Raw genomic sequence first — 25,213 nt, forward strand, 5'->3', positions numbered from 1 at the left:
TGTCGTGATTCATTACTTTTTTATCTTAATTTTATCGATACTTGTTTCAATAACAATTTCGAAGGCTTATTTCGCCAATTTGTAGAAAAATAAAGAGTTTTAAATAAATCTAAAATATGAAAGAAATATTATACAAGAGATTAAGCCATTTCTAAACGATTACTTTTTTATTGTCAATGTCAACTCGCTATTTGACCGGAAATTATTATTGTCAGTTGTCAATACAAGTTTGAAAATAAATATGTGTTAAATGTGCTTTTTGTTTGTTTTATTAGCTTTATTTCAGGACAAGATGTTAATGTGAGATTTCATTGTTATTTATAATTAATGAAAAATAAAACTAAGTGGAGAAAAAATAAAAATGTCGTGTAGCAAAGAAGAAATTGAGAGAAAGCGTTTGGCGGCAATACAGAAGAGACAATTGAAATTATCTTCACCTAGTAGCCCTTTGGGAAACATTTCTATATCGAATACAACTCAGAATAGTCCTTCTTTTACGTCCCAAAATATTACCGGTCGTAAACTATACCATCCATACAAAAAACCAGAAATAAACGAAACTGAAAATATACCGGTGACTAAAGTTATTAGTGGAACAATATATTTGATATCGGAAGGTAGATTTGAAGTAAATCCATCGGAATTCTGTGTTCCGCTTATTAATATATTCAAATCTTTACCATCTAAATGCTATGGTAAGTAGATTATATTAAAAAAAATAGAAACTATTTAGTATATATCAGTTATGGCCCCCAACCCCTTAGATTTTATCTTTGTAGTAGTTGCCAAGCCTTACTTGAGTTTACCTAGGCAAAATTAAAGAAAAAAACAGTAAGTAGCTTGTGTTTTTCCAGGCAGTGTTCTATATTAAAACTTCATCCAAAATTATGCAGCTGGTGAGATATCTTGGCAAATCTTCATCCATACAAATTGATTTGACCACCATTTTGTATTGGTTTTCTTTTTTTTGGCAACCCTATAATAAAGTTTTTTGTCCTACAGATGCTAATACAAAATTATGGAATTTCTCAATAGATGATTATGATCAGCTGATGTCCAAAGTAGCTCCCTTAGCACCACATGTAGTGCTCGGTGCATTACCAGCTTATGTTCTCAAGGTAACATATGCTATACATGCTTTATTTAAAAGTAAATTCCCACAAGGGAAGGATAGAAAGGGGTAAGGGATTTGGCATTTGAGTGGACTCATCAGTGTGGGCCATATCCACTTTGCATCCTTTCTCTGTATACTATTAATACTCTATGTAACTTTAATAAAAAATAAAATGTACAAAATAAGTAGTACTAGTAAGTACAGTTAGGAAATTTGTTGGTCCAGGTTTTTAAAAATCAACACAAGTATAAATGTTTATAAAAATTACAGGTCATAAGAGAGAATGTAACAGATCCAAACAGTATTGATCTTACACCCGTGGAAGCAACTTTAAGAAACAGACTTATGCCATTTCAAGAAGACGGTGTGAGGTAAATTAAAATCTTAATTCTTATATTACTAATTTTATAAATTCGAATATTTAGATGGATGGATGGATATTTGTTAGAGTTTATGATCTAAAAGGCTGAACAGATATCTATGAAATTTATCTTAGATGTAGATTCCACAACCGTGCAGTTTTCGCGGAACTTTCTGCCCTGCACAGCCGCGTTGTGGAACGGTCTGTCCTCGGCGGTATTTCCAAACCAATACGACTTAGGGTCCTTCAAGAAGCGAGCCTACAATTTCCTCAAAGGCCCGCAACGCATCTGTAGTTCCTCTGGTGTTGCGGATGTCCATGGGCGTCGTTGACTACCTTTGTGTTCCCGCCGCTCGTTTGCCCCCTTCTCATATAAAAAAAAAAAGATGTTAGTTGGGAAATCACATAGGCTACTGACATTTGTTTTTTTTAAATTCTGTAGTGGAAGGTAGTAATATTATAAAAGGACATATTTGTGTTTTGTATGTAGTTATTGAACTCAAAAACTACTAGACCAATTTTAAAAATCTTTTGTCATTAGAAAGCGACAGTGTCAAAGAGAGACATCTGTTATGTCTATTTATTTTTATTATTGAATTCTTGAAGAAACTGGAAGACAAAAGTATAAAAATAATAATAATAAAATTTGTTCAATATTCTTTGATGTTCATTATGTTATAACATAGTTTATTGCTTATAAAAGGAGATTTGTATATTTTTATAGGTTTGGTATAGCTCATAAAGGTAGATGTATGATAGCTGATGACATGGGTCTTGGTAAAACATTCCAGGCTTTGGCCATAGCAAGCTATTACAGGCATAACTGGCCCTTGTTAATTGTCACCACTTCATCTATGAGGTATGTTTTTTTTTAAATTAAAAAAAATAGTTATATTATGTTACAAAAAATTATTTAAGTTTCTGTTGTCTAATAGATAGATTTTGTGTTTAATTTTGTCAGAGTCTAAGGAGGAGTCGTTAATTTTAATTAAAACGATTGTAGCTATTGATATATCTAAGAGCGGGCGCACACCTTAGACTAAACTATCGCACAACAGTCGTCCGATTGTCGATTGTTTTGCAGCCTTCAACTGTTTAGTTGCATAAATAAAAATCAAGTATAGCGCACCTCATATAAGCACATAGGAATCTTAGCAAGACTAAACAGTTGTGCGATGGTTTAATCAAAGGTCTGTGCGCTCTAAAGTGTTTACTTATGCTGAAAAATAATTTAAAATATCACATTTGGTTAGGGATACATGGCAAAACAAAGTTTGCGAACTCCTCCCCTCAGTTCCACTTATGAACATTGTCACCCTCGGCAGTGGGAAGGACACACAACTTATTGCAGACAAACAGGTTAATTCATACTTACTAATATTATAATTGCGAAAGTTTAGATGGTTGGATGGATGTTAGAGTTTGTAGTCTAAACGGCTGAATGGATTTCGATGAAATTTGGTATACATGTAGAGGATAGTCTGGAAGAACACATAGGCTAGTCATTTTTTTATTTAATTCCATGTGGATGGAGTCGGCATCGAAAGCTAGTATATTACAGTTGTTATTAGATACTTTATTTATCAAGTTTTAATATTAATCATATCATTTTAGTGCCCGCTTTAACATCTTAGCACTGCAGGGCCGGCACGCCCGGTGTAATACCACGACCACACAGAAGACAGGCGTGAAATGGAAACAATTCCATGTTTCGTCTGATGAGTGTGGTGCCAAAGGCCTAATTTAAGTCCATTTCTCTTTACCACCCTTTTCTTATAAAGAGAGGTTGGGAAGAGGAAGTGGATTTGACGGTGGAGGAGATGCAATGGAAGGGGAAATATCCTCTTTATGTGCGTCTCCTCCTCCGTCGGATAAGGGTAGGCAACGCATCTGCAATTGCGGATGTCTATGGGCAGCGGTCGCTTCGCCATTTTGACTATTTCAGGTGGCCGCTTGCTCGTTTGCCACCTTATGTTATAAAAAAAAATCATGTGGTGATAATTAAATCTGAGAGATACTAATAAAAAAAAAATTGTAAAACCTTGTATGTTTCTTTTTCTCCATACTAATCTGTGTTTAGAACAAACTGATTATTACATTTTTTTATTAAGATTTATACATTGTTTTAATGTAATTTTGTTTTATTTTTCAGACAGAAGTAGTAATAGTGAGTTACAAAATATCAACTATGCACACGGATTTACTTAAGAGTAAAAATTTTGGTGTTGTTATTCTTGTAAGTATGATTTTTTATATTATAACTGTGAAATTTCATTCTGTTTTGTAAATAGCTGTATTATCATGTTACTTCTAATTCTATATACATAATTTGTCATTGAAACTATATAGAGTATATTCCATGCTGTTAATTTTTAGATAGCTTGTATAATTTGCTTATTGGAGTAAAAGTGCTATGTTTTTGTATGATGACTTCCTTAGCAGCTAACTAGAGAAGCTCGGAGCCTCTTAGGGGTGACTAAGCTATAGTCAACCACAATGGCCCAATGTGAGTTTTGTGCCTTTACACATATCTTTGAGTTTCTTCACCGATATGTGTGAATCACGATGTTTTCTTTCACCGTAAGAATATCGGGTAAATTATGTACATATGAAATTTCGAATAATCAAAAATCACTTTGGTACATGGCGGGATTCGAACCCAAGACCTGTAGATTACAAGTCAAGTGCTTAAACCACTGAGTCACCGACGCTCTAGAATTATAAATTAATTAATATCAAACCTACTGTAAAACTTTATACTTTTTTGGTAAAGTAAATGGTCTAGGATAGGGGTGGCAAACATAGCATATAACACAATACTTTGGGGATTATTCCCAACCGTCACTCCGCTCTGTCCCCACATGAGGACAGATTTGAATAAAATATTTCATCCGTTCCACCTTTTGCGACGAGGGGACGGTTAGAACTAATTTTATTTCATAACGGTTCCATCTGTCATGTTATTGATGGTAGTGGGACTAAAAGATGGGACGGATGAAACTTTATTCTCACGTGGGGACAAAGCAGGGTGACGGTTGGGAATTATCCTATTTTGGGCATGTCGATGATCATAAAAACACTCAAAAACTATGAAGTAGGTGTTAAGTGAACGCGATGTCTGCCATGCATTATATTGACATAATAAGTTAAAATTATTTGATGGCACGTCTACGACTGCATTAAACGTTTTTTTTTAAATGAATAATCGAAATCGGTCCACTAGCGGCGGAGTTATGCCGTAACACACATAAAAAAACATACAGACGAATTGAGTACCTCCTTTTGGGCAGTAGGTCAAACATATGGCAATTTGATGCATAAAGGATCGCTATTCCTGGTTAAGGATGAATCTCATCATCTGAAGTCGAACAAGTCTCAGTGCACGAGCGCGCTGGGGCGGGTGTGCCGCGGCGCAGCGCGCGTGCTGCTGCTGAGCGGCACGCCCGCGCTCAGCCGCCCCGCAGAGCTCTACACGCAGCTGCTGCTCATTGACAACAACTTCTTCTCCTCCTACACTGAGTATGGTGAGTGGCCACTCAGCGACAAGTCTCAGTGAACACTTCAAAATTAATCAATTACATCACCATCTCACTATACATCCCTACTGGGTTCGGAGCCCTTAGGTGTGACTAACCTTAGTCAACCACGCTGCACTGCGAGTTGACTTCACACATATCTTTGAATTTCTTCGCCGATATGTGCAGGTTGCATTTCGATGTTTTCCTTCACCGTAAGAATGTCGGGATTTGAACCCAGGACCTGTTGATTACAAGTTACGTGCTTAAATCCATGAGCCACCGACGTCCTTTAATTACAAGATTACAATCAATTTCAATATATTGAAGGTAAGAGGTACTGTGCGGGCAAACAGACTAACTTCGGCTGGGACATGACGGGCCAATCCAACCTCGCCGAGCTGCAGATCCTGCTGCAGAAAAAGTTCCTCATCAGAAGGACTAAGGAGCAAGTCCTCACCAACCTGGAGAGTAAGACAAGGTCAGCAGTTTTGCTAATGCTTATCATTTTTTATTTCGAAATTAGCTACTTCTGTATGAGTGATGTATACGTCTTCAGGTGGGTTGAAATATGATTACACTAACCCAGCCATCTGGGTCACCACCTTTCTATATAGGTTGTTTTTAGAAGGAATTACTTATGGTTAATATTTATTTTGTATGAATATTCACTTCCCCTACCAACAAATAACGTTAGTTCAAAAGATTAGGACCCCTTTCTGGGTAAAGGCCTCCTCCAATCTTTCCACAGGTTTCTATCTCATCCCTATTTCCTGTAGTCTTTTCTCATTGCATGTCTTATATGTTCCTAACGCTGTTTTGGTCGGAATTTCCTTGCATCTTGCACCTTTCCATTTGGTATCAGCTGTCCACCTTCTGTCCCTGCACGGCTCCTAGCCTGACTGAATAGTGTCTCTGCAGAGAGACGGTGCTGCTGGACGACGCGCTGCTGCAGTTCAGCAAGGAGGAGCAGCAGGAGTTGTCGCAGATGGCGGCCAGCTGCCGCGACAGCCGCCCCGCGGACAGGCACTCCGCACTCATCACGTACTTCACGGAGTCTGCTCGCGTTAAGATACCGGCTATATGGTCAGTGTGCCTTGCCTCTTATGCATCTACTTGTATATGTTTATGACTGGTATATTAAAAAAAAACTGTTTCTCTTGTTGAAGCGATAATCTAATGGTTAAGGGTATGGATTTCCGATCTCGTGATCGAGGATTTGAATCCCACCATTCGACTATTGTAAATTCTAACAAAAACCTAGAGCATAATTGGAATTATAAAATAATAATAATAAATTAAGACAAATCTTCTGATATTTTAATAAAAACAAAATTGGTTATGTCAGTGAATATTGTACAGTCAGTGTGCTTCGCGGTGTTCCATTATATTAGTTGTGATGCTTACTGACTTCAATACTTGTTATTATATCAATTTGATTGTTTTATTCACACCGAAAATATTACAATACAACAGCTCGTATTTCGCGACTTCGTCCGCGTGGTATTCAAAAACATACAAACTATATAAATTACAAAAAGCTACGTATCTCTCGGGAACTGGACATTTCTCGGGGACGAAGCTTATCCCATGTGTACCTCAGACCTTGTTTTATATCTGTGTCAAATTTCAATAAGATATGTTGAGCCTTTGCAGAATGATCGAGTAAACATTAAAAAACTAGATTAATGAATCCCACGGGAACCGTAACTATTCCCGAGATAAAAAGTAGCCTATGTGTTCTTCCAGACTATGCTCTAAACCTGTGCCAAATTTCATGGAGATCCGTTCAGCCGTTTAGGCTACAAACGCTAACAAACATCCATCCATCTATCTAAATTTTCGCATTTATAATATTAGTAAGATTAAGTTTCCTTGTGTAGATATAAAAAAAAATTAAAGTTGAGAAAACCGCCATCTAGTATCTGAAGTACGGATTGTACTTCTTTAATAGAGAGCTTAGTGTTATGTGGTAGAGTCCACTTTATCGTCGTCCTGTAAGGCCGGCTCGCCGCAATACCACGACCACACAGAAGACAGGCGAGAAGTGGGAGTAATTTCGTGTATAGTCTGATAAATGTGAAGCCGGAGGTCTAATTTTAATCTCTTTTCCTTTCTACACTTCTTAAGAAGAAAGGATGGGAAGGAAAAGTGGATTTAACGGTGGAGGATACGTACATTCTCTTTATCGTCTCTTCGGATTAAAAGTAGGCAATGCATCTGCAATTACAGATGTCTGGGCAGGCAGCGGTTGCTTCGCTATTTACTGATTCAAGTGGCCGCTTGCTCGTTTGCCGACTTGTAATATAAAAAATATGTTGTTCCAGTAAGTATATAAAGCAGGTGGTGTGTGAGGAGGGTGTGGACAAGTTCCTGGTGTTCGCTCACCACCGCAGCGTGGTGCGCGCCGTGTGCGCCGCGCTCGACGACACCAACACCAGATACATCTGCATCGACGGCGCCACGCCCGCCGCCGCCAGAACAGTGAGATACACATTTAAACTGACACTTTTCAATAAAGATATATCTAAGACATGTTTTCAGTTTTTGGTGACAAAATAGCAAGCGGCTACCGGAATTCGTTAAAATAGTGTACTGTGTGATGACAGAATGTGATGACAGATGCGTTGCTTAACTTTAATTAACAGAGAGGACGCACACAAAGAGGATTTTTCCCCTATCTATGCGTCCTAGTACCAGCCAAATACACTTTCCCTTCTCATTTTTTTCTAGGAATAAGGTAGAAAGTGGACTAAAATTCGATTCATTTTTTACCCTGGAGAGTTCTAGTTAAAGTTAACTTGCCCGCGCCTTCGTCCACGAAACACAAAATATTTTAAGTTATACAGGTTTTAAGTTATCTAGGGTCCATGTTGTAGAGGTTTTGGGCTCTGATGGGAAGAGAACATATTATTTTTTGAAGTTACAGAGGTTTTTAAGTGACCGAGGTTTGAGTTATCGAGGTTCTACTGTATACATGTGCACCAGGAGCTCGTGGAGAGGTTCCAGCTGGGGGCGGCGTGCCGCGCGGGCGTGCTGTCGCTGACGGCGGCGGGCGCCGGCCTCACGCTCACCGCCGCCAGCCTCGTGCTCTTCGCCGAGCTGCACTGGAACCCCGGAGTAACTATGAAAATATTACACTTCATACATAGCAACTGAATAAAAAAAAACAATCAGGGTAACAACGAGACAAACTACGTCACTTACAGATAACCAATTAGGTAGTGGTGTTTTACAACGCTATATGTGTACCGACCTTGTTTCATACAAACACTTTTAATATAATAGTTATTGGTCAGTGTCGTCTCGCGTACAAAAGCTTTCAAACGACTGTAGCTTTTACAGAACACCGTCAAATTCCTTGATAGTACCTAATCTTTGGTGGCATCAATGAGGGAGTATTGACGAGATTAAAGTTAAGGACACTACTTATCTAGATGGTTATAGATTTTACGTGTAATATTAAGATAAGTAATGGAAGGATGTGGTCAGATGCTGACGCAGGCGGAGGCGCGCGCGCACCGCATCGGCTCGCGCGGCGGCGTGCGCGTGCGCTACCTGCTGGCGCGCCGCACCGCTGACGACCTCATCTGGCCCATGCTGCAGCACAAGCTCGATGTACGCATCACACCACACTCACCACACGCACCACTTCACCACACTCACCAAATGCACCACACACACCACAATGACCACATGCCTCACACCGCACCACACTCACCACATGCATCACACTTACCACATGCACCACACTACACTCACCACATGCATCACACTTACCACTTGCACCACACCACACTCACCACATGCACCACACGCTATACATGCACAATACGTACTGCACCGCACCACATGCTTCACATGCACTACACGACACCAAATGTACAGAACCGTGCCACTTGCACTACATGCACCACACTCACCACACGCACCGCACGCACTATACGCTACACACGCACTTCACCGGACCCCGCGCACTACACGTACCACATTCACCACATATTCCACACGTCACACGCACTGTTTGCACACTAAACTTCTTGCTACCCCCACTACACTTGATTTTACATCTACCATACTTATTTTTATGTCTTGTACAATTGCACACGCATAAAGATATTTGCTTTTTGTACTATTGCCTTGCTTGAAACGATCGTTTTATTATTTAGGTACTTAATAACGTGGGTCTGAGCGGCGATACATTCAAAGATAACACGATGACGCATCAGGTAAGTTTGATTCTATACAATGTTTTCTGGAATCATTTAAAAATATTAATAAAAATTTAATCAAGTAAAAACAAATAAGCAATGACATTTCTAACTTCCATTCATACATTTTTATTTGGATTTTTTTAGGGAAATAATAATATAAAACAATATTTAACACCGAATCCAGCAAAGAACAAGAATGATTATATTCCGGGGACAAATATAAGGAAGAATGCAATAAAATATAATATTCAACAAAATGACAACACTGAGCCTGAATGTACTAAAGAAACTTTCTTAGAAAACGATCAAGATGATGAATTGCTGGCTAATTTAGAATTATGACCAAATATTAAGAGTATTAATTTATTTTAATTTAATATGTTTCTGTACTACCCACATATAGGAAAATTTGATACAAGTGATAAACAGTTTTGTTTGTTTTTTGGCGAAATTGGCGGTGTTTTATTATAGCTATAGTCGTTTGAATGTTTGATCATTTAGATGGGGACCAATAACGTATATATTTATTTATAATATCTATATAAAAAAAAGGTCATTCAGTATATGGATAATTGATTTTTACTATCTTGTTGTTGCCAAATTGGTGCTTTATGGGAATATTGTCTTGATGCAAAGAAAAACTGGGCATTCTTTTGTAATTAGAACACTGCGAATTTCCGCGACTGTACTTTGGTCGATTCCGAGTACTGAGGCAGGTGACCCTCAGTCAGATAAAAAACAATAATTATTGCTAGCTACCCCCCTCTCCTACCCCAAAACGTAGCTTAAATCTTTGTTACTATTCATGTAAATATTTTCTAAATTATTTCCAATGTCATTTCTCGTTATTTGGTAGTTTTTTAAGTGTTTGTGTAAATATGAAAATAAAATAGAGCTTTTGTTGTAATGATGAATTAAAGGAATAAATAGTATTACTAAGACTTTTGGTATTTTAATTTATTAAAATAATTTGTAAAGATATTGAAAATGGTAAGTAGTTTTCTATTTCGTTGACTGTAAATTTACAAGTGATCAAATTTATGTTAAGCAAATATAAATGTTAAGAAGTGAAGAACCTTTTGAGGAAAAAAAATAATGCATAACATTGATAATATATTATAAAGTCAAAACGTCAATTATGTAACAATAATTATCCCGCAATTTTTGGAAGCAAAAAAAAAAACAAAAAACATTTTATCTAAACTACTAAGTTTACAATGATATTCTTGAATTGCATTGTACATTTGACTTTACTATAAGCTATTCGTTCTTACGATTTCCAAACAATATAATATTTGAGTAAATTAACTCCTCATTTACATAACAATCACGATGTCTCGTATGGCACGATTAATTAGCAACAATTTTTTTTAATTATCTGTGCGTAATTTAGAAATATAGATTAAATAAATATCAAAGATTAAAGCTTCATTTGATTCCATTTGCAAAATAAAATATAACCTAATTTGTATCACATTTGCAACTTATTGTGTAAATATAAAAACTATAATTCACGCCCACGGCAGTTTGGCAAGCTTTATTCTTCCTTTAAAGACGTTACTGCGATTCTTTGAGATGACGCATTTATACAAATGACAGCATTAAAATTCATCGCAAGATCCGAGTCCGAGTATAGTGAGGTGAGTTCCCGCGCATTTCATCAGACATTTGTTGCCGTAAGTGATTCCGTCAGACGCGCACACCGGCTGTAGATTCCTCGTACACGCACAAAGACGATTTTTAGGTAGATCATCTTTCGTCTCATCACAAGAATCAACATGCAGTACATGTAAATCGGGATTCGTTTCGCGCGCGCAGTTCAGTAAACAAGGGTTTTTGTACGTGATACCATCTGTGCCACAGACTAATTTTGTTTCCCTTTTCTTACAACCGCAAGAGTCGTCAACATCTCGAATGTTCCTGCACGCTCCTCTATGGCTTATCTCTAGTCTCTGGATTAGTTTTTGTCGACATTTGAGGGTGCACGGATTGGGGTATGTTTCACCATCTGTACCGCATACAGGGTTGAATTCGAATGTGCATATGCAGTTGCTTGGTATCATTGGGAGAGTTTCGCATCTGCCGTAACTTGATAAGGTGAGGCTAGAGTTTGATGCGCGAGCGCAGTTCAGCATGCACAAGTTGCTATATGTTTTGCCATCGGAACCGCACACGGGGCTTTTCTCTCGCGTGCAAATGCACGGTGGTAATGCGGTGGTCAGTGACAAGTACGTCACTATTGTGAAAATTGTACCTGTGAATGGGAAATACAAAATTAAAACACGTCGAAAATATACTAAAACCCTTAAAAATAATGGAGAACTCTACTAATATTAATATGCAATTGTACGATTTCCAAGACTAACAAGAATATCTTAAAGCTATTTACATCTAGTTTTATACATTAATAGTAGATAATTCTATCCTTATGTGTGACCTATACCTTCATCTTAGGCGTGAAGGTTGAATTTCCTGTTATAGATAATTAATACCGTATTTAATCTGTTTGTTTTCTCCGCTAAGATGAATTAATTATCTAACATCATGCAGTTAAGTAGCCATGATAACTAATTACTGGATTGTTTTAATGTCCATTGTAATTTCATATCCTAGAAGTTTTTATATAACAGATTTACTAGTACAAAAGTTGTGTTAATCTTTTAAACTACTAGCCTGAATTTTAAAATAAATTCATCTAACTATATAATGTTAATTTAGTATTTAAAAGACCGCAGTAGTATTAATTTTATAATAGTCTAATAGTGAGATTTCAGAAACATTTAAATTAAAACAATAACCTGTCTAATTTAAAAAAAACACGTTCGCAAATAACTTTTGTTTTAGCAAAACGTTTTAAAAATATAAAAAAATCACTTACCGGTTAAATACATAGTGAAAACAAAAGCTTGATAACAATTACAAAATGTGTTAAAAAAGTTATCCGTATAGCTGTGTTTATTGCAATGTGACCGTTTGCGAACTGCGCTCGTTTATATCGCGGCGGGCATTTTAAACAAGGCCTCGTAAAACCCGACCGATGACGTAGCTTGCAATGCGTTTTTCCCGACCCTCTGTAAGGGCATTTGTGTTAAGATGAGCCAATACGTGTTTGTAAATATTGATTTTTAATTCATTCATGTTTTGTTGGGTAATACGGTACGTAAAAAAAAATAAAAAAACTTAGTTTTTGAACCGCTGTTTTTGGGAAAGATACTAAAATTAAACCAAATCTTTTTCACTTTTGTTAAACAGAGTAAATTTATTTGATTGCCGTATAAACAATATATCGTGTTGTCAATTTTTTATCCCAAAAATAACTACAGCATAGGTAAAAGTAAATAATTTTAACTAATAATAACTTTCATATGCTAGGCACATTCTTATGTAAACATTAATATTAAAATTTGGTTTACATATGGGCACTGGGGGAATTACTATCGAAACAAAAGTACGGAACTATTGGGATAGAGGAAAAATACGCCCGCAACTCAAAGGTACCTAGACATTACGAACATTTGGTACGATTCTGGAATTTTTTTCTCGTCTCGTACAGATTTATGAAATCTAAAAGAGCTTCCTCTTTTGTCTCTGGCGAGATAAAAAAAATATAAAAAAACGATATATCTTCTTTTGACACAAAAGCCATTTTTTTCTTAGAGTTTAAAAAGCTTTAAATAAATTTTTCCAGACGGTCATTCTCATAATAATTATATTTTACCCTTGCATTGTTTACATTTTAAGGTCTAGTTACAGGAAAATAATAAAAATAGGATATTGAGTGTGATGAGTTATCACAAATTACTAATTATGTTAATGAAGATTCGCGCCAATTATGCCGACGCCATGTTTCCTTATCTGTGATTAAAAATGGCGGCGTTCATTGAAAGAGTATTAATCTTAATATTGCCGATATTTATGACAACATAATAGTGTGATGATTTAGTTATAATAATACAAGTTTCAGTTTGCATATAAATTACAAATAATCACATGAATGCTGGGTTATAGATTAATTAGAGGTTATTAATCAAGTCAGTGTTAAATTTAAAAGTTATTTTATATTGGATGGATGGATGTTTGTTAAATGTATCTTCAAAGCGACTTAATGGATTTCGATGACATTTAACATAGATGACAAAGAATACGTTTTTAATTTAATGCGGATAATCCTGGATAAAAGTCAGTATCGTGGTCTAAATGTCCAAAAGTCTTAACTAACGTGAGATAAAGACTGTAATCATGCAATTGTTACTAATTCATAAATCACATTTTCGTCGCCTATGAAATTGCTTACTTCCGTAGTTTCCTTGCATTGTGACGTACTTTTGTTTTTTAAATAGTGCGGCAATGGCAATCTAGGTTTTTCAACCGTAATTTCTAATGTCAAGACTTGTGAAAGCATTAAATTAAGAACTCCGCATTCAGAGATGTTGATTTGTTATTACAAAGTTTTACCGTGACCAGTAAAATCCCAGATTATGTGCAACTGCGTAATATGTTATAACTTTTTTATTTATCATCTCGGACGTGTGACGGCCATTACTCCTTAAAATGCAACTTTCATATTTTTATTACATACGTGGTTTTCTGTTATAATTACTTATTAAGTTATTCCTGTGGTAACTAAACAAATAAACATTTGTATTTTTTTCACTGTTATAAATATAAGCGTCTGTATTCAGCTACTTGTAAAATAATTTATACAATGGAAATATGTTTTGTATTTAACGAACAGACACAAAACTATAGCGCCAATATCAAAAATTATTTTATCATTAAAAAGCTATATTGTACGTTACTGAGCAACATAGGTTATTTTTATTACTACATTATTTTATTTTTAAATCGCGGTCAAAATCTATTATAAAATATAATTAAGAACGCTTTTTTTTAACGTGGGGAAATGCCTAACGCATACCACCCTTGCAGGGACAAGGGTGGTTATGTCGGATTTGTGCCGTCTAAAACCCCACGGTGGCCTCCAACTGCCATAATAAGGAGCCGCGGGATCTCCAAATAGAATACTACCGCCGCCCCTAATGACGCTTTGCAATTAATAGTTGCTCTCCTACCATAGTTACCAGCCACTTCTCGGGGATGTACTACGGAGAAATCAGGGCCCTAAACCTGACCACCCGCAACCCTAAGGACTCTAACACTAAGGAAGTCCTAGGTATTCAATAAATGTCTCCAAGTACCACTGTAGATGTTGTTTAGGCTGTACATCGCAACGATGGTATTAATGTTTTACGCAAGAAATCGCGATATGTATTATTTAGTATTACACCTCATTGCGAGCTGGACGTGTCGACAATCGCTTTTTAAGTTGCCGCCGAAGCGGTCACCATTTCTATGTTACAGGACAGTGCAGAAAAATAATAAAAACACAACAAACCTATTATATTTACACACAACGAAGATATAGGTGTGTCATGTGTCAAAAGTGCCCTAAAATGCTTCGAGACAAGTGTTTGGCCCTGCTCGCCTCAGCGGGTGCACTGCCTCGCAGCCAGATATGTGGAAATCGAGAGTTACTAAACAATACAAATTAGAACAATGATTGTTTGCCCATGAAAATGAGTATATATAGTACTGAATTTTGGTTTTTCTTCAGAAAATTCATCTTGCGGGGTTTTTTTTTAATACAAATCCTTTTTATGGCGTTATATTGGCTATATGGTCCAGTTATGATATGACCTCGAGACACTCTCAATGTCACGCTTGATGCTTGAGATGTGAGTAGTGTTGTTGCTTATTAAACAAATAACACTTAACAATGGTAATGTAGGGTGACCATAAAGTCCTATACGATAGTCTTCCAAACTGTCATAACTGTAATATATTATTGAAAATATTTTATCGGAAGTCAGATAACACAATAAATTGTGTCAGAAAGTATCGTTTTTTTATTTGTTTTAAAAACTAATAAAATACAACTGATTTAGTTAGCGTTGGTGGCTTCTGTTAATATACCTTGAAAGATTTCATATTTGTTTTTTTAATTTTTTAGTAGTGGTGCCGTGAAGTTTAAAAATTTGCTCTAGTTTAAAGTTTTCGCGTTCTTCAATGCCAGTCATATCCATGTACGAGACATGGTCCCAACAGTAAGTAGTTAATGCACTGCACAACGGTTCGACCGTGGCGTAAATAAATATAATAAAATTATACTCCTTGTATTGTCTGTTTAACACGTTCCTCACTACGAGTTTTTCGAATGAAATTGTACTCGTCAGAAGTGGTACTGAACGTGTTAGGACAATGGACTTGTAAAAACAGAAAAATACAATAGAATATACTATTTTAAAATTAGAAAAGCCTGGTTGACTATCCTGTGACTTTCCAGGGAAAAAACATATGACCCTACTCGTCAAAATGAATTCAATCGTTTACTACGGCTACCTGAGTTATCATGAATACAGCACAGACACGGACAATGGAATTTACAATACATTACGCACAAAAACTTTAGTTCATACTATCTATCCAATGCAGTAGAACCTCGATAAGTTAAAGTCCAAGGGAAACTCAAAACTTTTTCAATTACGGAGGTTTAAAGTTATCAAGTGTTTATGTTGTAGAGGTTTTGGGCTCTGATGGGAAGGGAACATATTATTTTTTGAAGGTTTAGAGGTTTTTAAGTTAACAAGGTTTGAGTTATCGAGGTTGTACTGTATTATAAAGAGGAAAGATTTGTATTTTAGATGTAATGAAATGACTCAAAATCTAATATGCCGATGTCAAAAATTTTTACTTTAAAAGCTACGTTATCACAGTAACATAGGATGTTTTTTTATTATTTTTTTAATTTCACGCATACGAAGTCGCGAGCAACAGCTAGTCTGGTGTAAAATAGAAACAGGTCATGTTGAATAATTTTATTTTTTTATTTTTTATTTAGGTACATAAATAACTATACATCATTTTCCTGTCCGTTCTGAGAACAGTTATCGGTACGTCTGTAAACATTTAGATTACCAGCAATTTTGTATTCTGTTGTTTATTTACTACTCGAAATAAATGATAAAATCAATATCGATACTTACGAGGTACGTTTAATGAAAACTGACCGCTTACTAAAAAAAACATGACCTACATGACGTAAGACCTATTAGTTGCACATTTGTAAAAATCACAGAAGAAACTATGTTATTATATTAGCTTTTACATACCAATATTTATGATACGTTTAGTTTAATTTTAACTTCTTCCAAGTAGGGTTGATAGCAAGCAGTAGTCGTTAAAATTAAGCCAAATAAAGTTTATAAAATCTATTGCGAGAACCCTACGTGGTAGGATAAGGTCGCGAAGATGATGTTTATGACGATTTTCTTCCGTATTTTCGTGGCTTCATCGATACTATAAAACGTTATTATTTGAACTATATTTTCTGTTTGTAAGCTTATGTATTTAGCAATACAATTTGAACTTTTACAACTATATTAAAAACAGTTTCTCAACTCTCTGATAATGATAACCTACGTTATGTTGATAATTTTTTAAATTACTTCGAAATTGTATGTTATGATTATTTGTAATTAAAAATAATTGTTATTGTGATTTATCAGTATGGTTAATTATTGTAATTATCGTGTATAAAATGATCAACAAACCTTGAACTGTTAGGAGTAAGGTCCGTGCTCTTATTATGGTCTACTTTACAAGTCGAAGACTTGTAAAGTGTATTTGTAAATAAACATATCTACATTTACACAGCAAACGGAAGGATTAAAATACGAAAATGTTTTCAACAATTTTATTTTCTATATAAAGATAGTTAAAACAATAATTGTACAATTTAAAGAGAACATTGTTTATAAATCTTGCGTTTGGAATTTAAATTACAAATGTCTTGAGTGTAACTAATACAGAGTTTTGTAACATAATTAAAATGTTTATTAAAGCTATTTAAAATAAAGAAACATAAAAAAATAACAAGGTACACAAAAAACAAATAGTGTTATAAAATTTGAATTTTTGGATTATTCCCAATCATCACCCCGCTCTGTCCCCACGTGAGAATATAAAGTTTCATCCGTCCCACATTTTAGTCCCACTATCACCAATAAGATGACAGATGGAACCGTTAAGAAATAAAATAAGTTCTAACCGTCCCCTCGGCGCTAACGGTGGGACGGATGAAACTTTTCATTCTCATCTGTCCATACGTGAGGACAGAGCGGAGTGACGGTTGGGAATAATCCGAATTTTTAATATAAAATTGTCAATATTTATCTGATAGTGTACATCACCAATCTGTCCGATTACGTTATCTGTACGTCAGAGTTTTGAAATCTTATTAAGCATTTGTCAATACTTGTTAAAAAAAATAACAGAAAAAAAATCATGACAAAATCAATTGGACATACAATTAATTATAAAAACAAAATAGATCACAGTAAAAGTGAATTTTCTACTGTCGTATCACGAACATACCTATCTCACTTTGTTCCAGAAAAAATAAGAGACATGGCAACGGTTTCGACTCGTTATAACAGTTTACACAGATAGAGACTTTTATTTCCTACCCACTAGTTAAATGTAATTAAGCAATATACATAATATCTTTTATAATTTTCATACAATATTCGACCTTAGGTGGCAAGCGAATTAAGTTCATTGTATATCTAACAGGGTCCAAAGCTCTGCACGTCAGTACCCGAGCACTGAAGGAGACACAAGTTATTGTATGTATTACCGTCCGTTCCGCAGACTGGGAAGTAATTCCTAGCGCAGGAACAAGAAGGAAGATTGTTCGCGTGTTCTACCACATTGACTCTATTGTCACAAGGACCGCCGTGCACCATGTAGAGGCTTGGATTAGCCTGCGTTGAACACTCCAGTACACAAGCGTTGCTATATGTAGCGCCGTCACTGCCGCACACGAATTTAGAGTCCCTAGGGCAAGTGCAAGGGGATAAGCTGGCGACTTTAATTTGCCTCTTCTCTCTACATTCACCGTAGTAATTAACGCGTAGAGTTGGATCAGCTGTTTGTTGGCATTGGAACTCGCATTCATTCGCATATGTCTCCCCATTAGATGCGCATATAGGATTGTTTTCGAAGGTGCAGAAGCAGCTGGGTGCTTCCCGTTTGCATCTGCCGACTGACGCTAGGGTGACGGTAGGGTCGGATGCGCGGGCGCAGTTCAGCATACATTGGTTACTGTAAGTCTGTCCGTTGGAAGCGCATACTGGCTTCCGTTCACGTGTGCACACGCAAGGCGGTAACGCGACGCTCATGGAAATCGATCCTATCAAGAAGAGAATACCTGAGAAAAAACAGACATTATTAAAATTTATTTTTATATATTAATTCAATCATACTAACATTATAAATGTAAAAGTTTAGATAAATGGTTGTTTGTTAGTAACGGCTTAACGGATTTTAGATAAAATTCAGTATAGATGTCGATTATGGTCTAGAAGAACACATAAGCTACTAGCTTTTTTTAAGCTGGTATTTGTATAAATTATAACAAACCTATCTATACAATTTTATTTTAAAACAGAAACGCAATCCTTTTAAAATCAGAACGTTTGTCATCAATTTATTTATTGAATCGGATTTAAATAAATCGATAAACATTGTGACATGTGCAAATAATTTCAATGTAAATGCACACTTGATATTCGACTATTGTAAACAATAAACTGTGGATGGAAATTTACGGTTGTACAGAACATAACTTAACAAATAAGATTTCCAATTACTAGGAATTTACTATTGTCGAATATACGTAAAAGTTGTGAAAATTTATCAAATATGCTCACAATTTTTCCTTTCAACAGTTTATTCTAATCTCCTATCATAAAAAAATAATCTTTGTTTAGAAAGTGCGTTCTTCGTGATATCAGATTTCCTTTGACTGATTGTAAAAAGATGACTACATAAAAAAAATTGCATAGAAGTGTACGATTACATGAGTGCGTCTTGTTTATTTATAATTTATTCAAACCAACGTTAAAAACATAAAATGAATAATAAAATAGTAATATTCGAGATCGTAAAGCGTTAGTTTATTTCTTTTATTTATTTTTAAAAGCTGTACAATATTACGCTGATTTACTTTAAATTCATAACAAAATTTACTTATTATTAAAATAATAATAAAAAAAATCTTGCATGCCAGTTATCGGCAACTTTAAATCTTTTTGGGAAATTGGAGTATGATTTTATTCAAATATTTTAGTGATGTAAATCTACAGATATACAAAATCGTATAAATATAATGATATAAAAATGTAAACAACTCACCGAATTGATAAATCATTTTGAAGGCCTTTATCGATTATTTTATCAGACACACGTCTTCTCAGCCGCCAATATTATAATGAAGTGTTGAGAGGCGCATATTTATATACTAACAAAATCAGTGTTCACACGCACTTAGTGACTTGGACGTCTTGTTTACTTTGTAAATCCCCGTTGACGTGATCGATACAGACAGACAAACAGACGAGACTTCGAAGAACACCTGACACGTTTGCTTTGACCTCGACTAGTTATGGATTAGTCAAAATAACTATAAAATTAGTTTTTAATAAAGTTTAATTATTAATGGCGTGGTAAAATTAATCAAAATCGTTTAATTACCTTTATTCTTATTGTTATTGTTCATCAATTATTATGCGAGTCTGTGATACATATCAAACAGCAAGTACTTATACGAGTAGTGTTCAAATAGGTTTCCACTGTCCAGATCTATACAATAAATCTTTTTACACGGAGAATGAGAGCTGATACTTTTTGTAGAAGTCTATGGAGTAGTAGGCCGTCATCAAGACTGGTCAAATAATATGTCTGCTTTAAAAGCAAATTCAACAAAACTTATATGAATATTCTATTTATACCAACATTTAAAAGAATTTGAGCAACAATTTCAATAAAAACTAGTTAAAGCTCAAAGTCATGTTAGAATGTTTAAAATTAATTTATATCAACAGTTACGATTGTTTTCGCAGACTTTTCACACGTTTAGCTTCATTGTTAGATAAAGAATTTACAAAATGATTGCGTTAAACAATAAAAAAATATTAGATTATTGTGTCATCCAATGTACTTTCTTGACCTTGACCGTGCACCTTGGTAAGTTTCGTTGTGTGAATTAGTACGGGCTGACTACAATTTATTTGGTAGCAACCTTTATTCTAAAAATTTAAAAAACTTAATTTTCACATAAAAGTATAAAAATGCATTATGTGTGTTTAAAAATCGAATTTATGAAGGAGTTTTTAAATTGATTTTGTTTTATTTTTAAATCTGGATAAGCACTGACCCTGTGATATTCGATTGATTAAGTGTTTATTTTGACTTTTATTTTAAAAAAAATATTGTACAAAAAAAATACACTACGAACACGAATAGTAATTATCGATACAAGGAAAACACGGTTCGTGAAACTTGCATTAGTAAACACATCTGATTGTGGACTGTGGACAAATGTTTGTCAGCGCCATATTGTTTTGTTCGTCTGGAACAGTGCTTTGTTCTCAGAAAACTCTCTGAGAAAATCGGGTTTTTTCATCCGGAAGTATTAGAGCTTGTTTACAACAAGCTTACAGTCGGATGGAATGTCCCAGATAATTATCTTTTTAATTTGTGTTCAGTACGTGAAAAAAGTGCGTGCAGAGTTTTGGATTCGATTTATTAAAATTTAAACAATTATGTTATATGCAACAAGCAATACGCACTCTTACCGCTTATTATTAGATAACCAATCTTAAACTATTTAGAACACCAACACTTTTAGATAAAAACAGTTTCAGAGTTTTTCAGAGCACAAGCTGTGAACAAGTAGGTAGATCATAGGACCTACCTAAACTAGATAATGAAAAAGTAGAGTTACATTGTTCGTTCATCAATAATTTTCTTTACAGGTAATTGTTACGGTAGTAAAACGGATCCCAAATTGATATCTGTAGAAATAATAAAAGAAATACAATGCGTAATTCATTAGGTCGTAAATTTAATTGAGGTGGGAAGTAGAGACATTAATTACCGTTATCCTTTCTTTTGATTACCAAACGGAAGTATCGTGATAGTGTTGCCTGTTAATATATTAACGTGGTGTTTTGGTGAAATTGCAATTTGCATTTGCATTGTCTCTGGTGTCTATTTAACGTGCAACGTTGTCAAATTTTCCCGCCAATGGATAACAGAATCGGTTAGTTAATTTTATTTTACTGAAATATTAAAAAAAAAAACATGTAACAGTGGACAATAACTTATTGCTTGTATTTGTTTTTGTCTTTATATTATAGCTGTGACTTCCGTGGAGATAGCACTTACTATAAGTTAGAGCTACTAAATAAATTGGCTCAAACACTACGTTTTTTTTTGCGCTTAAACTTACAGATTTTAAAGGTTTATGTGTGATTTCTTTCATATAGTTTACGTTTGGACTAATATTTTTTTAAAAACTTTTTTCCAGTGTTTTTGTTTTTATTTTTAATCTACATTGGAGTAAGCGCGAAGCAGGAGCCGTGGACCGACTGGTCGGAGAAGCAATGTCCCTGTACTGCAGAATACGAGCCGATTTGCGGAAACGACATGCGACGGTATAGGAACTTGTGTACCTACGAATGTCGGCTAAACCACCTCTATTCTAATAACCAACGTCTGATAAAATCAGTCGATTGTAAATTATTACCGCCATCTACACCTCATTAAATATTGTAATTTTCTATACAATAAAGTATTTAAATATACGTGTTTAGATTTATTTAATGAATCATAACATCAATTAATCATTTTCAACAGTGGTAGAGACCAAATCAGCACTAGTTGTGCGAATAGGCTGGCTCGCCTAATACATTATCACGATCATACAGCATCGTAAAGTGAATGAATTCCATTTTTCGTCTAAAAAGTGTGAATACTTGAAGTAACTATTTAGTATATGTATTGTTTTAGTATCTGGCTGTTTAAACAAAATTCAGGCTGAATTCTTAAAATAAATTCCAACAGACCTATATATACCTAGAGATGGCAGTAGCATTAATTTCCTTGAGTATGTCAACTTAATGTGCACAAGATGTTAAGACACAAGATATAGAATTACAATTTTATATACAACTTGCTGTTGCTTGCGACTTTGTTCGCATGAAATTAAAAAAGTCTATGTTACTCACCAAAAATTACCTTTCTAACGGTGAATGAACTTTTAAATTCGGCCCAGTAGTTTTTGAGTTTTTTTTTAATACATACATAAACACAAATCTTTCCTCTTTATAATATTAGTATAGGCGTATAAACGTTGTCAGCCGAGAGCAGCTGCTATAATATACTAAGTAGTTTTATATCTTAACTTTTTAAGAAAGGGTATCTGCTCCTCCCCCTGATGACACCCATAGGTCACAATGGATACTACATAAAAACTCACCAAGATATAAAAGCAACTCTAATAAGTTTTTAAATGTTTGTTACTGAATGAAGAATTTACATCGATAATTAAAACGTTCGTATCTAAAAAAAAATAATCACACGCAATAAATAAAGACGTTAAATTGCTTCGATTCAACAGTTAAGTAGGTCGTACAGTTTATTGGCTATAACTGGGCGGGAATTGGACGTTTTGTCAGCTTTTATTATCCATTATCGGTGTACCGGAAACAGTACGATGATATAGCTTACCTGTATATTAAGGTAGAGTTTTGGAGAAAGTGGTACTGGCAGTCTAAACAACGAACTGTAAACACTGAAAGTTGAAATCGAGCTATGGATTATAGAATTGGTTAGTAGTTTATTTTTGCTAAATTTTTAATTTTAAAATATAGTGTGAACTCTGTGAGTGAATTAATTTTTTCTAGGTGAATTACAAATGTGCAGAATTTGCGTTAGTTTGACGATAGAATGGTTGAATATGAATCTAATTAAAAAAAATGGTTCATAGTTTTTATATATTTTTTTTTATTTTCAGTAACACTTCTGCTTGTGTTGATGTCATCAGCTCTCAGTGAGCCTTGGTTCGAGACAGCATGGCCTGATTGTCCGTGCCCTAAGATAATGCGGCCCGTCTGTTCCACAAATAATAAGAACTTCCACAGCCCTTGCCACTTCCAATGCTATGCTGATGCCTTTCAAAGTCAAACAGGAATCAAATTGTCAATTTTGAAAGAATCTGAATGTTAAATGAAAAAATCTGTCATTTATTTTTTTTGCTGCACCAAAATATGAACAAATTGTTTTTATGTATTACAAAAACTTTAAAAACTTAACAAACAATCTAATTCTTAATAAAATACTTTTCTACCTGACTTCCCGAGAGAAGGAGGTTATCATTTCATCTATATTAAGTCAAGTTACTTATCTCATTCAGAATTACCAAGAGTTATCTTATTTATTATAATTTAGTCAAATACATTTTAACAGAACTTAAAAAAAATAATGTACTATTAAATTGTTTGCATAATAAAAGTAATCTGATGCAATGTAAATAGTTTTTTTTACCATTCCAGTACATTATACTTTGTTACAATAAAATTATATATGTGAGATTTTAATACAAAGCATTCAACTTTTTAACTACACTTGTGCTTATATAAAATATATCAGATGTATCTGAATTCAAAATATAATAGTTTACAATATACAACCAGATATACAATATATATTTATTTAAATATAGATAAACATTGGGTTAGAGTTTTGACGGCATTAATTCATCCAACTCAAATTTTCTCCTTAAAAAGTCACCTTTATAAACTTCAGAGGGTAAAAAACATTGCAAAAATAAATGTGTTATTAGTCCAGTAATACCCCACACTTTATGTTTCTCATACATGAACAATGGTATTGGATGTTTTTCATATCGGAGATGCGCATGATTTCTTTTATCACATAGCTCTTTTATCGGCACAGTGAATATTTCTTCCACTTCATTAAAGTTACGCCGCAACGCCGTTGGATCGAAGTTAATTATTTCGCCAACAACGGGTGTGATCAACATGTCTTTATTTCGTCCCTGCACTTGTGGCATTTCGCACCATACGTCTATATTGCTAGCAGGGACGCCAATTTCCTCTTCCGTTTCTCGTAATGCCGTTTCCACTACACTTTCACCTTCCTCCTTTTTTCCACCAGGAAATGACACTTGTCCACTATGATTTTTCAAGTTTGAAGAACGAAGTGTATATAATAGGTATACTTCACCGTTCTGCACACATAATGGCACCAAAACCGAGGCATTGTCTTTAGGTTTTTCTTTAGTGAAGAAAAATCCTGGCAGTTCCTTCACATTCGCGACACATCGTTCGCGAGCTAGGCTAGACAATAATACTTGAGGGGACAAAGACATAACGGGATCTTAAAACCGTCTACTTACAGAATACATTTCTTATCTAATAGGTTCAAAGTTTACTTCCTGAAATGTTTTTATCATTGCATATTTTATTATCACTGGTGACTGATAATATTGAATTTGGCAAGTTGGCATTTTAAAGACAGTGACATTGACAGAACAATGTTGCCATTTACTATATTAAAAAATAAAACTACGTCCAAAAACTTGTTAGGACAGGAAATTACTTTTTTAAAGTTGAATAATGTTTGGAATATTCTCTTTTTGTTCGTCTTTTACAAATTATGAAATGAGCGTTATCCACTTATACTTCGCAACCAGGAAATTTTCTAAGTTTGAAGTAAGACTGTTGACTCCATTCTTGTTCGATCTTAAATTGTTGAAGGTTAAATAAAATTTAGGTTAGTAATAAGAGAGGATTAATTTATGAACCCTATTTATTATTCTATGATACAAAAAGGCTTATCATAGTAAATTTGTATCAAGGTAAAAAAGCTACATATCACAATAGCATACAAAAATGCATATTTTAAGTCTAATAATATAGGAAAGCGCCTTTGTTAGTCTGCATTTAAGTCAGTTTATACAAAAATCAAATCTCACAATCAAAATCATAAAAATGTTAACTGAACGTCATTTTACATAATCATGTTTATATTAAAAAAATAGCTGGAAAAGGAAATTGCATTCTTCTCAAGACTTTTATTAATT

General features: G+C 34.7%; 4 protein-coding genes and 1 long non-coding RNA gene across 6 annotated transcripts; 2 read left to right on the forward strand and 3 right to left on the reverse strand.

Annotated features, from left to right (window-relative positions):
- The first annotated feature begins 18 nt into the window (after window positions 1-18).
- LOC106110860 (SWI/SNF-related matrix-associated actin-dependent regulator of chromatin subfamily A-like protein 1) lies at window positions 19-10,145 on the forward strand. 2 transcript variants are annotated; one of them, XM_013292804.1, is made up of 14 exons: window positions 19-695; window positions 1,003-1,118; window positions 1,385-1,485; window positions 2,200-2,334; window positions 2,729-2,834; window positions 3,628-3,711; window positions 4,819-4,999; window positions 5,321-5,471; window positions 5,912-6,076; window positions 7,318-7,474; window positions 7,979-8,110; window positions 8,483-8,608; window positions 9,160-9,219; window positions 9,349-10,145. In XM_013292804.1, the coding sequence occupies exons 1-14, from the start codon at window positions 362-364 to the stop codon at window positions 9,544-9,546; spliced, it is 2,046 nt and encodes a 681-aa protein (XP_013148258.1). In that variant the 5' UTR covers window positions 19-361; the 3' UTR covers window positions 9,547-10,145. The 2 variants fall into 2 exon arrangements, with proteins under 2 accessions (XP_013148258.1, XP_013148259.1); XM_013292805.1 differs by lacking the exons at window positions 9,160-9,219; window positions 9,349-10,145 and having other exon boundaries at window positions 8,472-8,531.
- Window positions 10,146-10,714: 569 nt separating this feature from the next.
- Window positions 10,715-12,197, reverse strand: LOC106110939 (serine protease inhibitor dipetalogastin-like). The gene is made up of 2 exons (XM_013292899.1): window positions 12,083-12,197; window positions 10,715-11,458 (listed from the first exon to the last, which is right to left on the reverse strand). Exons 1-2 carry the CDS (start codon window positions 12,093-12,095, stop codon window positions 10,806-10,808), a joined length of 666 nt encoding a protein of 221 aa, XP_013148353.1. The 5' UTR covers window positions 12,096-12,197; the 3' UTR covers window positions 10,715-10,805.
- Window positions 12,198-17,242: 5,045 nt separating this feature from the next.
- On the reverse strand, window positions 17,243-19,589 carry LOC106110940 (serine protease inhibitor dipetalogastin-like). Its single transcript, XM_013292900.1, has 2 exons — window positions 19,459-19,589; window positions 17,243-18,472 (listed from the first exon to the last, which is right to left on the reverse strand). Exons 1-2 carry the CDS (start codon window positions 19,472-19,474, stop codon window positions 17,829-17,831), a joined length of 660 nt encoding a protein of 219 aa, XP_013148354.1. The 5' UTR covers window positions 19,475-19,589; the 3' UTR covers window positions 17,243-17,828.
- Window positions 19,590-20,810: 1,221 nt separating this feature from the next.
- Window positions 20,811-21,911, forward strand: LOC106110805. Its single transcript, XR_001226122.1, has 2 exons — window positions 20,811-21,367; window positions 21,635-21,911. It is a non-coding gene; the product is annotated as an uncharacterized LOC106110805 (long non-coding RNA).
- Window positions 21,912-23,655: 1,744 nt separating this feature from the next.
- Window positions 23,656-24,635, reverse strand: LOC106110760 (nucleoside diphosphate-linked moiety X motif 8, mitochondrial). The gene has a single exon (XM_013292659.1). The coding sequence runs from the start codon at window positions 24,497-24,499 to the stop codon at window positions 23,843-23,845; it is 657 nt and encodes a 218-aa protein (XP_013148113.1). The 5' UTR covers window positions 24,500-24,635; the 3' UTR covers window positions 23,656-23,842.
- Between the last annotated feature and the right edge of the window lie 578 nt (window positions 24,636-25,213).

This window comes from Papilio polytes, unplaced genomic scaffold (assembly GCF_000836215.1).
Source record: "Papilio polytes unplaced genomic scaffold, Ppol_1.0 DF824191.1, whole genome shotgun sequence".
In the NCBI taxonomy this organism is placed as follows: domain Eukaryota; kingdom Metazoa; phylum Arthropoda; class Insecta; order Lepidoptera; family Papilionidae; genus Papilio; species Papilio polytes.

What these genes read in the sequence shown, in the direction of transcription:
- LOC106110860 (XM_013292804.1), top strand. Translation starts at nt 362, where the DNA reads ATGTCGTGTAGCAAAGAAGAAATTGAGAGAAAGCGTTTGGCGGCAATA. An exon ending in GTTAAGATACCGGCTATATG is followed by an intron (nt 6,077 to 7,317) that starts GTCAGTGTGCCT and finishes ATGTTGTTCCAG; the next exon opens with TAAGTATATAAAGCAGGTGG. An exon ending in TGCTGCAGCACAAGCTCGAT is followed by an intron (nt 8,609 to 9,159) that starts GTACGCATCACA and finishes TTTATTATTTAG; the next exon opens with GTACTTAATAACGTGGGTCT.
- LOC106110760 (XM_013292659.1), bottom strand. Translation starts at nt 24,499, where the DNA reads ATGTCTTTGTCCCCTCAAGTATTATTGTCTAGCCTAGCTCGCGAACGA.